At 47.1% G+C, this 12,688-nt stretch overlaps 1 protein-coding gene across 1 annotated transcript in view; it reads right to left on the reverse strand.

Annotated features, from left to right (window-relative positions):
• LOC128902132 (F-BAR domain only protein 2-like) overlaps nt 1-12,688 on the reverse strand; it is a 152,842-nt gene that overhangs the window by 16,419 nt on the left and 123,735 nt on the right. Inside the window, exons 18-19 of the mRNA XM_054184550.1 lie at nt 12,508-12,611; nt 6,201-6,330 (exon numbers count right to left, since the gene is read on the reverse strand). Of these exons, the coding sequence (XP_054040525.1) occupies nt 6,201-6,330; nt 12,508-12,611 (234 nt within the window). The remainder of the gene's footprint in view (nt 1-6,200; nt 6,331-12,507; nt 12,612-12,688) is intronic.

Below are 12,688 nucleotides of genomic sequence, written 5' to 3' on the forward strand. Positions count from 1 at the left end.
CTGCTTCGGTGCTGGGATAATGGGGCCAGAAGCCTGGAATTAGAGGGTAGGGAGGCCAGGCAGCTGGGATCCCTGTCTAGGGAAGGCGGCATTGACAAGGCGATTCGAAGAAGACCCAAGCCCTCAGCCTCTGGAAACGACTCCTGTCAGGCGTGAGGGAGAGGTACCCCTTCAGTGAGGATGTTGTATGTCAACCAAGCAAGTGGACCACCATGGAAAGAGGTATCCAGTACCTGAGAAAATTAGCCGTGCGGGAGATGATTTATTATGACCTGGACAATGCACAGTTACCCACAGACCCTGATGAGGTACAACGTGGTGGAACTTTCCATGTGGCGGAAGTTTGTACGGAGCACAGCATCGTCATATGCCAACTCACTGGCAGTAATGGAATGGAAAGGCAAAGAGGGACCAACGGTGGATGAGGTGGCTGGCCGGCTCCGGCGATATGAAGAAAATCTCTCTTCCCCCCTTGTCTCAGCTGTGGAGAAACTGTCGCGGAAGGTCCAGCAACTTGAAGGGAATATGTCCTACTCCCCACCTGTACGGGCCAGCATCTCAGCTATTAGAAGCAGGCATTTCCCCACTCAAGAGAGGGAGTACAGAGGGTACACACCACGAGGCACCCTGTGGTTCTACCTGCGTGACCACGGGGAGGACATGAGGAAGGGGGATGGACAACCTACTTGGATCCTGCGGACACGGGTACAGGAGATGCAAGGAAGGACAACCACAAAAGGGGATCCCTCCAGGAAAAGTGCTGCCCCGGTTTCCAGCGGGCAGTTCCCCAGACAGAGCAGAAGGCCTGATCTTGCTTCTGTTCCTCTTGAAGGAACTTCCAAGTCATTTCTGCAAGAAGTGAGTAATGGATACTCTGACCAGGATTAGAGGGGCCCTGCCTCTGGCCAGGTGGAGGAAAGGGACAACTGGGTTTATTGGACAGTGTGGATTCGATGGCCTGGCACATCAGACCCACAGGAGTATAAGGCTCTAGTGGACACGGGTGCACAGTGCACCCTAATACCATCAAGCTATAGAGGGGCAGAACCCATCTGTATTGCTGGGGTCACAGGGGGATCCCAAGAGTTGACTGTACTGGAGGCGGAAGTGAGCCTAACTGGGAATGAGTGGCAAAAGCATCCCATTGTGACTGGCCCAGAGGCTCCATGCATCCTTGGCATAGATTACCTCAGGAGAGGGTATTTTAAGGACCCAAAAGGGTACCGGTGGGCTTTTGGCATAGCTGCCTTGGAGACGGAGGAAGTTAAACAGTTGTCTACCTTGCCTGGTCTCTCGGAGGACCCTCCTGTTGTGGGGTTGTTGTGGGTCGAAGAACAGCAGGTGCCGATTGCTACCACAACGGTGCATCGGCGGCAATAGTGCACTAACCGAGACTCTCTGATTCCCATCCATGAGCTGATTCGTCAACTAGAGGTTCAAGGAGTGATCAGCAAGACTCGCTCACCCTTTAACAGTCCCATATGGCCGGTGCAAAAATCTAATGCAGAGTGGAGGCTAACTGTAGACTAGCGTGGCCTGAATGAAGTCACACCACCGGTGAGCGCTGCTGTGCCAGACATGCTAGAACTGCAGTACGAACTGGAGTCCAAGGCAGCCAAGTGGTATGCCACAATTGATATAGCGAATGCATTCTTCTCATTCCCTTTGGACTACGCTGGAACAGGGTGAAGCTCGAGAACATCTGCAGTACGTTGACAACATCATCGTATGGGGCAACACAGCAGAAGAAGTTTTTGAGAAAGGGAGTAAATTAGTCCAAATCCTTCTGAACGCTGGTTTTGCTATAAAACAAAGTAAGGTCAAGGGACCTGCGCAGGAGATCCAGTTTTTAGGAATAAAATGGCAAGATGGATGCCGTCAGATCCCAATGGATGTGATCAACAAAATAGCAGCTATGTCTCCACCAACTAGTAAAAAGGAAACACAAGCTTTCTTAGGCATTGTGGGTTTTTGGAGAATGCATATCCCAGATTACAGTCTAGTTGTAAGCCCTGTCTATCAAGTGACCTGGAAGAAGAATGACTTTAAATGGGGTCCTGAGCAACGACAAGCTTTTGAACAAATCAAACAGAAAATAGCCCATGCAGTGGCCCTGGGGCCAGTCTGGGCAGTGCAAGATGTTAAAAATGTGCTCTACACCGCAGCCAGGGAGAATGGCCCTGCCCGGAGCCTCTGGCAGAAAGCAGCAGGGGAGACCCGAGGTCGACCCCTAGGGTTTTGGAGTCGGGGATACAGGGGATCCGAAGCCCGCTACACTCCAACAGAAAAAGAGATATTGGCAGCATATGAAGGGGTTCGAGCTGCTTCGGAAGTAGTTGGTACAGAAGCACAGCTCCTCTTGGCACGTCGACTGCCGGTGCTGGGCTGGATGTTCAAAGAAAGGGTCCCCAACACACATCATGCAACTGATGCTACATGGAGTAAGTGGATTGCACTGATCACACAGCGAACTCGAATGGGAAACCCCAGTCGCCCAGGAATTCTGGAAGTGATCGTGGACTGGCCAGAAGGCAAGGATTTCGGAATGCCACCAGAGGAGGAGGTGACGCGTGCAGAAGAGGCCCCACCATATAATAAACTGCCAGAAAATGAGAAGAAATATGCCCTGTTCACTGATGGGTCCTGCCGCATTGTGGGAAAGCATCGAAAGTGGAAGGCTGCTGTGTGGAGTCCTATACGACAAGTTGCAGAAGCCAGTGAGGGATAAGGTGAATCGAGCCAGTTTGCAGAGGTGACAGCCATCCAGCTGGCTTTGGACATTGCCGAGCGAGAAAAAGGGCCAGTACTTGATCTCTACACTGATTCATGGAGGGTGGCAAATGCTCTGTGGGGGTGGTTACAGCAGTGGAAGCAGGGCAACTGGCAGCGCAGAGGCAAAGCCATCTGGGCTGCTGACCTATGGCAAGATATTGCTGCCCGGATAGAGAATCTGGTTGTGAAAGTACACCATGTAGATGCCCATGTACTGAAGAATACATGGAGGAACACCAAAGAATACCACGGAGGAACATCAGAACAACCAGCAGGTGGATTGGGCTGCTAGGATTGAAGTGGCTCAGGTGGATCTGGACTGGCAACATAAGGGTGGGCCCATGACACCTCAGGCCATCAAGGGAGAGATGCGACATATAGATGGGCTCGTGACCGAGGGGTGGACTTGACCATGGACACTATTGCACAGGTCATCCATGAATGTGAGACATGCGCTGCAATCAAGCAAGCCAAACGGTTAAAGCCTCTTTGGTATGGAGGATGATGGCTGAAATACAAATCTGGGGAGGCCTGGCAGATTGATTATATCAAACGGCCACAAACCCATCAAGGCAAGCGCTATGTGCTCACAATGGTGGAAGCAACCACTGGATGGCTGGAAACATACCCTGTGCCCCATGCCACTGCCTGGAACACTATCCTGGGCCTTGAAAAACAAGTCCTGTGGCGACATGGTACCCCAGAGAGAATTGAGTCGGACAACGGGACTCATTTCCGAAACAGCCTCATAGACACCTGGGCCAAAGAGCATGGCATTGAGTGGGTACATCACATCCCCTGTCACGCACCAGCCTCTGGGAAGACAGAACGATGCAATGGGCTGTTAAAAACTACACTGAGAGCAATGGGTGGTGGGACTTTAAAACATTGGGATGCACATCTAGCAAAGGCTACCTGGCTAGTTAACACCAGGGGATCTACCAATCGGGCTGGCCCTGCCCAATCAAAACCTCCACGTACCGTAGAAGGGGATAAAGTCCCCGTAGTGCACATGAAGAATATGTCAGGGAAGACAGTCTGGGTTAGTCCTGCCTCAGGCAAAGGCAGACCCATCCGTGGGATTGCTTTTGCCCAAGGACCTGGGTGCACTTGGTGGGTGATGTGGAAGGATGGGGAAGTCCGATGTGTACCTCATGGGGATCTGATTTTGGGTGAGAATAGCCAAGGAATCATATTGTGTGTTGTTAGGTGCTAAGTAACCCTGCCACTGTATGTCCTCATGACTATAATTGCTATCAGTTGTACTACAGTAAGAATCACCCAAATTAAGGACAGATGGACTTTGATGAAAAATTGAGCAAAGCACAGTGGTGATGGGATCAGAACTGACCTCAGCAGCTGGCGCCCAGCAACTTCTTCAAGATCTACATCTTCAGCCCATGGACTGTGTGCATGAGCCACACCGGGTACACCAGCCACAAGCTCCGAAAATACAGCATGCAACAGTCCAGCACCACCCAGCATCTCTCCTGCCCTGAGAGACTGTTCTAACAGATGGAGCCCAAAGCCATGGATTAAATGAACTCGCCAGACACTTTGGAGGGATGGCCCATAAACTAAGGGCATTACATCTGCATGAATATATATGTGTGTGTATATATATGAGACAGGGGAAAGTGGTGGCAATTCATTGGAACCTGTAAGATCTGGGCATGGCAAAAATGGTATGGAATAAGGGGTGGATAATGTCCTGGTTCCGGCAGGGATAGGGTTAATTCTCCCCCAGGCTCCAGCAGAGACACAGGTATTCCATGCCATGTGAGCCATGCCCACTCTGAGCTGCCAGGGGAGGGGGCAGGAAGTCACGCTTGGGAGCAGGCTGGTGTGTCCCAGTCCGGTCCCAGTCTGGTCGGGGAGCGGCAGTTCCGTAATCATGTTTGTATATTCCTCTGTCCATGTTATTGTTGTTGTTTTTCTTGTTCCCTTTGCTGTTCTGTTAAATTGCCTTTGTTTCAACCCACGAATTTTGCCTTTTTCTTCTGATTCTTCCCTGTATTGGGAAAGTTAGAGAGAGCGGCATGTGGTTCTTTGTTGCCGTCTGAGGCCAAACCATGACAAGAGTATATCCTCATGCCTGAAAATCATTCATCTGTCTGCACCATTCTTCCCACCGCTCCAGGACTATTTAATTCATACAGTCAGTGCAGATGGATCTGTCCTTGTTCATTTTTGCTAGGCCAGGTTAATAACTGTGTCAAGCCTTGGTGTCAGAACACACCTCCTTACCTCCTCCCTCATCTCACAATTTTGCTCTGTCACTGTCTCAAATAACACACACACAAAAAATGGGGCTATTGATGTTGCTGCCACCAAGGTCTGGTTCCTTGGCACCAGTGCTGAGACCTGAGGAAGTGAGCCTGTATGGACTCTGGCAACCAAAATATCAGTTATCTTTCTATGATGCTCCTCAGCATTTGGGAAACTGGTGGACACTAAACTAACTGTGCCTGCACTGCAGCAGCTAAGGCTAGGCAGACCTTACTTGCTTTGGTTCTGCACAGGATGGATCAGCTGCATTGCTTTCAACGCAGAACTCCTGCTAGAAGCTGTGCAGGTGCTCTTTTGAGATGCTAAGCCTGTGTGGGGAATCCTTGGCATCAGTAACATTCTTAGATCCATAGAGTGTTAACTCAAGAGCCTGATTTAACTTGGGACTAAAGTGGTAATAGTGTTCAGGAATGGAATTCTGCTACAGAAACAAATTAAAATGTCTTTTAAAAACCCCCACAAATAAACACACATTCCCAAGTCTCCTTGTTATTTGTTATAATCAAATATCATAAATGAAGGACTTTATTTTGAAAACACGAGAAAATCTTCTGAAATTAGTGGTAGCACAGGAAGACTGATTTGCTTTTCAACTTCATCTTTATTGTTTGGTTGATTGTTTTGCTTTTACTAAACACTGTTTAGCTTATATACTTTACTAATTTGAAGAAAAAGATGCATCAGTTGCATTTTTTTTTGAAACTGCAATTACAGGATAACAAACAAAAATATCATAAAAAGAACTAAATTTTGTGAACATTTATATTAATTTAAATTTATTACTATCCCAAAATATTTCTGTACATATACAATAACATCTTCTGAACAAATACATGATAACATTGTGCTTGATGAATGGATATACAAGCACACCAAATACAAATTCATGGAATATTTTAATTTTGAAAAATATTTCACTAAAGAACATGCCACAATTGGATCCATGGTCTAATCTAGTCAAATCCACTGTCCTGTCTCTGTGTCATTTAGAAGCAGATACTGCAAAAGATGCTTGAAGTACCTAGACTGGACTGACATGTGGAACAACTAACTCCAGGGAATGGTTTTCCTAACAGGTGGAACTTAGTGTCAGAATTATACAATTTCTAAAATGAGTTAAAATGGTTAATTTAACTTACCAACTGTAGGTGTGTTTGCTGCACTGAGGGAAGCAGAAGAGGATATTGAGGGAATGCTCTCTGCATGTGCCAAGGGAGCTGCAGGTTGTGGTCTTGAGGTAGAGGTCAATGGAGGGCTGAATGGCTTAGGCTAAACACAAGAGATCACAAGAGTATTACAGAGACAGAAAGTGGTTTTAAAAAGATGAAAAAAGACTGTAAATAGAAGAGTTCTTAATTTCATTCCCCAATCAATTTCATATTGTTTCTCAACATATTTCTTTTAATGCTTTATCTATCCTAGTTTTTAGCGTAAAACAGAGAACCCACATTTTCTATGGGATTCAATTCCATTATTTCATAGCTTATCATTATTAATTTTTTTTGCCTGGGTAGTTAAGTCTAATGTATTTGATTATATAACAGCCTGTAATTAATTGCGCTGTAACACAGTATCAGAACCTAAGCCTATAGCCCTGTGTACATGTGCAGCAAATGTGAATTTTCAGAGCTTAAGGAGAGCTACTAACAAACTGGAAGTGAGTCCAGCAGAGGGCAACTAAAATAGTTGAGGACTGGAGGACATGAGAGAGAGGGAGAGGCTGAAGGTAGGGCGGAGGGGCCAATATGCCGTCCTGACCCACTTCACAGGGAAGCCTGCGGCCTCCCTGGGGCACAGGTCAGGGATGTGTTGAACAAACTTCCTGCCCTAGTAAAGTCCTCTGACTATTACCCCCTCTTAGTATTTCAGGTGGGTACTGATGAAGTGGGTAGAAGGAGCCCAAAATCAATTAAAAGAGATTTTAGAGCCTTGGGGTGGCTGCTTAAGGGATCAGGAATGCAAGTTGTGTTCTCCTCTACCCCTTCAGTGGCAATCATGAATGAGGAAATTAACAGGAAGAGGCATCAGGTCAACTCGTGGCTCCAGGACTGGTGTTATCAGCAGGGCTTTGGGTTTTTTGATCACAGGCTGCTATATGAGTCACCTGGCCTGCTGGTGGCAGGTGGGATGCACCTGTCCCAGAAGGGGAAAAGAATTTTGGGGCAGGAGTTAGCAAGGCTCATTGACAGGGCTTTAAACTAGATATGAGGGGGGAAGGGGAGATAACTGGGCCTGTCAGGACTAAACCCAAGGGAGGCATGCCAGGGCTTGAAGGATGGTGGACTAGTGAGGACTCTCACTCTGCCATTTCATTTGAGAGAAGGGATAGATGTTTAGAAATCATGGAAGCACCTGGGAGGGGTCTGGTGGGAAATGGGGCCCACACTCACAAAAAGGTGCTGGAGTCACTGGCACATCTGAAGTGCATCTATACCAATGCACGCAGTATGCGCAACAAACAGGGGGAGCTTGAAGCCATGATGCACCAGGAAAACTATGACATAGTGGCTATCACAGAAACGTGGTGGGATGCCTCACATGACTGGAGTGCCACAATCGATGGCTACAAGCTCTTCAGGAGGGACAGACAGGAAAGGAGAGGCGGTGGAGTGGCCCTGTATGTTAGAGAATGCTATGAGAGCTCGGAAATCAAGTATAGTGATGATGGGGTGGAGAGTGTTTGGATTAGGTTAAGGGCTGATAAAGCTGATATCGCTGTGGGAGTCTGCTATAGACCTCCCGACCAAAGCAGTGAGGCAGATGAAGCTTTCTATAAGCAGCTGGGGGGAATCTCGCAGTCACTTGCTGTTGTTCTTGTGGGGGACTTCAACCTCCCGGCTCTCTGCTGGGAATACAACACAGCAGAGAGGGAACAATCCAGGAGGTTCCTGGAATGTGTGGAAGATAACTTCCTCACACAGCTGGTAAGTGAGCCGACCAGGGAAGGTGCCCTCCTGGACCTGCCTCTTGTGAACAGGGAAGAACATGTGGGGGAAGTAAAGGTTGGTGGCCGTCTAGGGCACAGTGATGATGAGATGATTGAGTTTTTGATTCTTGGGGAAACAAGGAGAGGGGTTAGTAAAACTGCCACCTTAGACTTCCGGAGGGCAAACTTTGACCTGTTCAGAAGACTGCTTGACAAAATCCCTTGGGAGGCTGCCCTGAAGGATATAGGAGCCCAGGAAGGCTGGACATACTTCAAGAGAGAAGTCTTAAAGGCACAGGAGGAGGCTGTCCCCGTGTGCCGAAAAACAAGTAGGTGGGGAAGGAGACCGGCCTGGCTAAATAGGGACCTTTGGCTGGACCTCAAGAACAAAAGGAGAGTCTATGACCTTTGGAAGAGGGGGCAGGTCTCTCATGAAGACTATAAGGATATAGCGAAGCTATGCAGGGAGAAAGTCAGGAGGGCCAAAGCGCAGCTAGAGCTCAACCTGGCTACAGCTGTTAAGGATAACAAAAAATGTTTCTATAAATTCATTAACAACAAGAGGAGGATTAGGGAAAATCTCCCTCCCTTACTGGATGCAGAGGGAAACATAGTCACAAAGGATGAGGAAAAGGCTGAGGTGCTCAATGCCTACTTTGCCTCAGTCTCTAGCAGTGGAACGAGCTGTTCCCTGGGCACCCAGCCTCGTGAGCTAGGAGACAGGGAGGGGAAGCTGAACGAGGTCATCACAATTAAAGAGGAAGTGATCAGTGACCTGCTACATCGCTTGGATGCACACAAGTCTATGGGACCGGATGGGTTACATCCAAGAGTGCTGAAAGAGTTGGCAGACGTGCTCGCCAAGCCACTTTCCACGATCTACCTGAAGTCATGGCTAACTGGGGAGGTCCCAATGGGCTGGAGGGTAGCAAATGTAGCACCCATCTACAAGAAAGGCAGAAAGGAGGATCCAGGAAACTATAGGCCTGTCAGTCTGTCTCGGGAGCAGGGAAGGTCATGGAGCAGATCATCTTGAGTGCCATTACAAGCCATATAAGGGACAAGCAGGGGATCAGGCCTAGTCAGCATGGGTTTATGAAAGGCAGGTCCTGCCTGACGAACCTGATCTCCTTCTATGACAAGATGACCCGATTATTGGATGAGGGAAAGGCTGTGGACATTGTCTACCTAGACTTTTGAAAAGCATTTGACACTGTCCCCCATAGAATTCTCATGGAAAAACTGGCTGCTCATGGCCTGGATGAGCATACGATCTGCTGGATCAAGCACTGGCTGGATGGGCGGTCCCAAAGAGTGGTGGTCAATGGAGTTAAATCCAGCTGGCGGCCGGTCACAAGTGGTGTCCCTCAGGGCTCAGTGTTGGGACCATTTCTGTTTAACATCTTTATTGATGACCTTGATAAGGACATAGAGTGTATCATCAGCAAGTTTGCAGATGACACGAAGCTAAGCGGGAGTGTTGCTCTGCATGAGGGTAGGGAGGCTCTACAGAGAGACTTGGATAGATTGGACAGATGGGCCAATGCTAATGGGATGAGCTTCAACAAGGCCAAGTGCTGGGTCCTGCACTTGGGCCACAACAACCCCATGCATCGCTACAGGCTTGGGGCAGTGTGGCTGGAGAGCTGCCTGGCAGAAAAGGACCTGGGGGTTCTAATTGACAAGCGGCTGAACATGAGCCAGCAGTGTGCCCAGGTGGCCAAGAGGGCCAATGGCATCCTGGCTTGTATTAGAAATAGTGTGACCAGCAGGAGGAGGGAGGTGATTGTCCCCCTGTACTCAGCACTGGTGAGGCCACACCTTGAGTATTGTGTCCAGTTCTGGGCACCTCAATACGAGAGAGATCTCGAGGTGCTGGAGCGAGTGCAGAGGAGGGCAACGAAGCTGGTGAAGGGCCTGCAGAATAAATCTTATGAGGAGCGATTGAAGGAGCTGGGACTGTTTAGTTTGAGGAAGAGGAGGCTGAGGGGAGACCTCATCGCTCTCTACAACTACTTGAAAGGCCATTGTAGAGAGGTTGGTGCTGGTCTCTTCTCACAGGTAATTAGCGATAGAACAAGAGGGAATGGGTTCAAGCTGCAGCAGGGTAGGTTTAGGCTGGACATTAGGAAAAAATTCTTCCCAGAAAGAGTGGTCAGACACTGGAATAGGCTGCCCAGGGAGGTGGTGGAGTCACCATCCCTGGATGTGTTTAAGACTCATTGAGATGTGGTGTTAGGGGATATGGTGTAAGGGAGAACTTTGTAGAGTGGGGTTGATGGTTGGACTCGATGATCCCAAGGGTCTTTTCCAACCTAAGCGATTCTATGATTCTATCATTCTGTGAAGGACCTGAGTTTGTTCATCCTGGAGAAGAGAAGCTTAAGGAGGGATCTACTAGCAGTCTTTCACTAGCTACAAAGAAGATGGAGTCAGGCTCTATTCAGAGGTGCAAAGGAAATTTCAGCTGAACATAGGGAAAAAAATTCCTTCTTGTAACCTGTGGTTAAGCCCTGGGACATGTTGCCCAAAGAGGTTGTGAGATCTCCCTCCCTGGAGATTTTCAAAACTCAGCACGTCCCTGAGCAAGCTGATGCAATTTTGAAGTTGTCCCTTCTTTGAGCAGGAGGTTGGCCTAGAGGAGATCTTTAAAAGTCCCTTCCACCCTAAATCTTTGGATAGTTTTATGATCCATTTAACTGTTATTAGTTTAAAAGAACTAATTATCATTTCAGGATTAATCTATCTAAAAGGTAATGGAACTACTGAAGCATCTATTTTGGTTGGGTAATTTTTTTTTATTTCGGTTCTGTCACACTTGCCACTGAGTATATGACTTTTATACACACTGAGGGAATTGTAAAAGGAGGTGATGTATAATGAAGACTACTCACAATCTTCCACTTGTATCCAGGTCATAGCCAATTTCTAACTTTGTAACTTTGTGCAGAATCATACTTTATAGCAGAACAGTACTGGCTAAATTCTTCTCTTTAATTCTGATGATATGAAGAACAGATTTCTTGGTCTAAGAACAATTACTACAATTTTATACTGGAATGAGAAAAGAATCTCAAAATGAACCCTATTCTGACCATATAAAATTACAGAAGAGCAAAAGAGTTAAACAATGTGTGCTGGTTTTGGCTGGGATAGAGTTAGTTTTCTTCACAGTCGTTAGTATGGGGCAATGTTTTGGATTTGTGCTGGAAACAGCATTGATAACACAGAGATGTTTTAGCTACTGCTGAGCAGCACTTACACAGAGTCAAGGCCTTTTCTGCTGCTCACCCCACCCCACCAGCGAGCAGGCTGGGGGTGCACAAGAGGTTGGGAGGGGACACAGCCGGGACAGCTGACCCCAACTGACCAAAGGGATATTCCAGACCATATGACGTCATGCTCAGCATATAAAGCTGGGGGAAGGAGAAGGAAGGGGGGACGTTCGGAGCGATGGCGTTTGTCTTCCCAAGTCACTGTTATGCGTGATGGAGCCCTGCTTTCCTGGAGATGGCTGAACACCTGCCTGCCGATGGGAAGCAGGGAATGAATGCCTTGTTTTGCTTTGCTTGCCTCCGTGGCTTTTGCTCTACCTATTAAACCATCTTTATCTCAACCCACGAGTTTTCTCACTTTTACCCTTCCGATTCTCTCCCCCATCCCAATTGGGGGGAGTGAGCGAGTGGCTGCATGGGGCTTAGTTGTTGGCTGGAGTTAAACCACGACAGAATGTTTCAGTTTGGTCAAAGCATAAGACCAGAATTTTTTCCATAACAAGAATATGGTGAAAGTATCTTGCTACTTTGAAAGACAGTAAGAGGATCTTACCATGGTAAAATGTTTCCAAGTCAGCAAGTCAAATGAAACCCAAAGAATCATAATATTCATAGAAGAGATTAAGCATGGCTTGATCTGATGTGCTCTCTGGGTATTTGCATTCTTTGCCACATTCCTTATCTGCAGGTGGATCTGCACTGCAAGCAGTGAGCAGAGATGCAGGCAGCATGCAACCTCTCACTATCCTGATGGGCAGCTGCTGCAATTTGCCACCTCCCTTCTCCATCAACCAGCACCAAGGGCAGGGCAAAGTCACAGCAGGGCTACTTGTGTCAGCACACAACTGATAAAGATCTACTTAATACCACTCATTCCCCAAAGCTTTGGTGATATCCCTAAATCAATGGAGTTTTGTTAATAACTTCGCTAGTATTTCACATTTTGAAAACTTTAATCTCACACATATGCTATCCTTTAATTTTGAAGTTATTGATTTGTTCATTTAAAAGCATTCAGCTGATGCAAAATTTATGTTTTGGACCTTTTTAGTTCAGTTAAGAATTATTTTATTATAGTAACATGTTTATCAAGAACAACTTCCATGCCTATCCAGCAACGATGAAAATCTGAGTATGTGATTCCTTGAACATTGGCTGGAGAGTAATTCCACTGTAACAGTGTAAATGATATATCTGAAATTGAGTTAAAATCAAGAATTAAAAAAATAAAAAATTAATACATACTATTTCATTAATTCCACTAAGTTTCCCTGTAGACAACTTTGGTCTTGAAGCAGGCCTTGGAGGGGGTACAATGGTGCCTACAGAAAGAGGAGTTGTGGGCCTTGCTGAAAGAGAGCAAATTTAAGGAAATCAATATTAGAAAGGTCACACTGAACATAAATATATGCTCACTTGAATAGAA

The sequence above is a fragment of the Rissa tridactyla genome, chromosome W (genome assembly GCF_028500815.1).
Source record: "Rissa tridactyla isolate bRisTri1 chromosome W, bRisTri1.patW.cur.20221130, whole genome shotgun sequence".
NCBI lineage: Eukaryota > Metazoa > Chordata > Aves > Charadriiformes > Laridae > Rissa > Rissa tridactyla.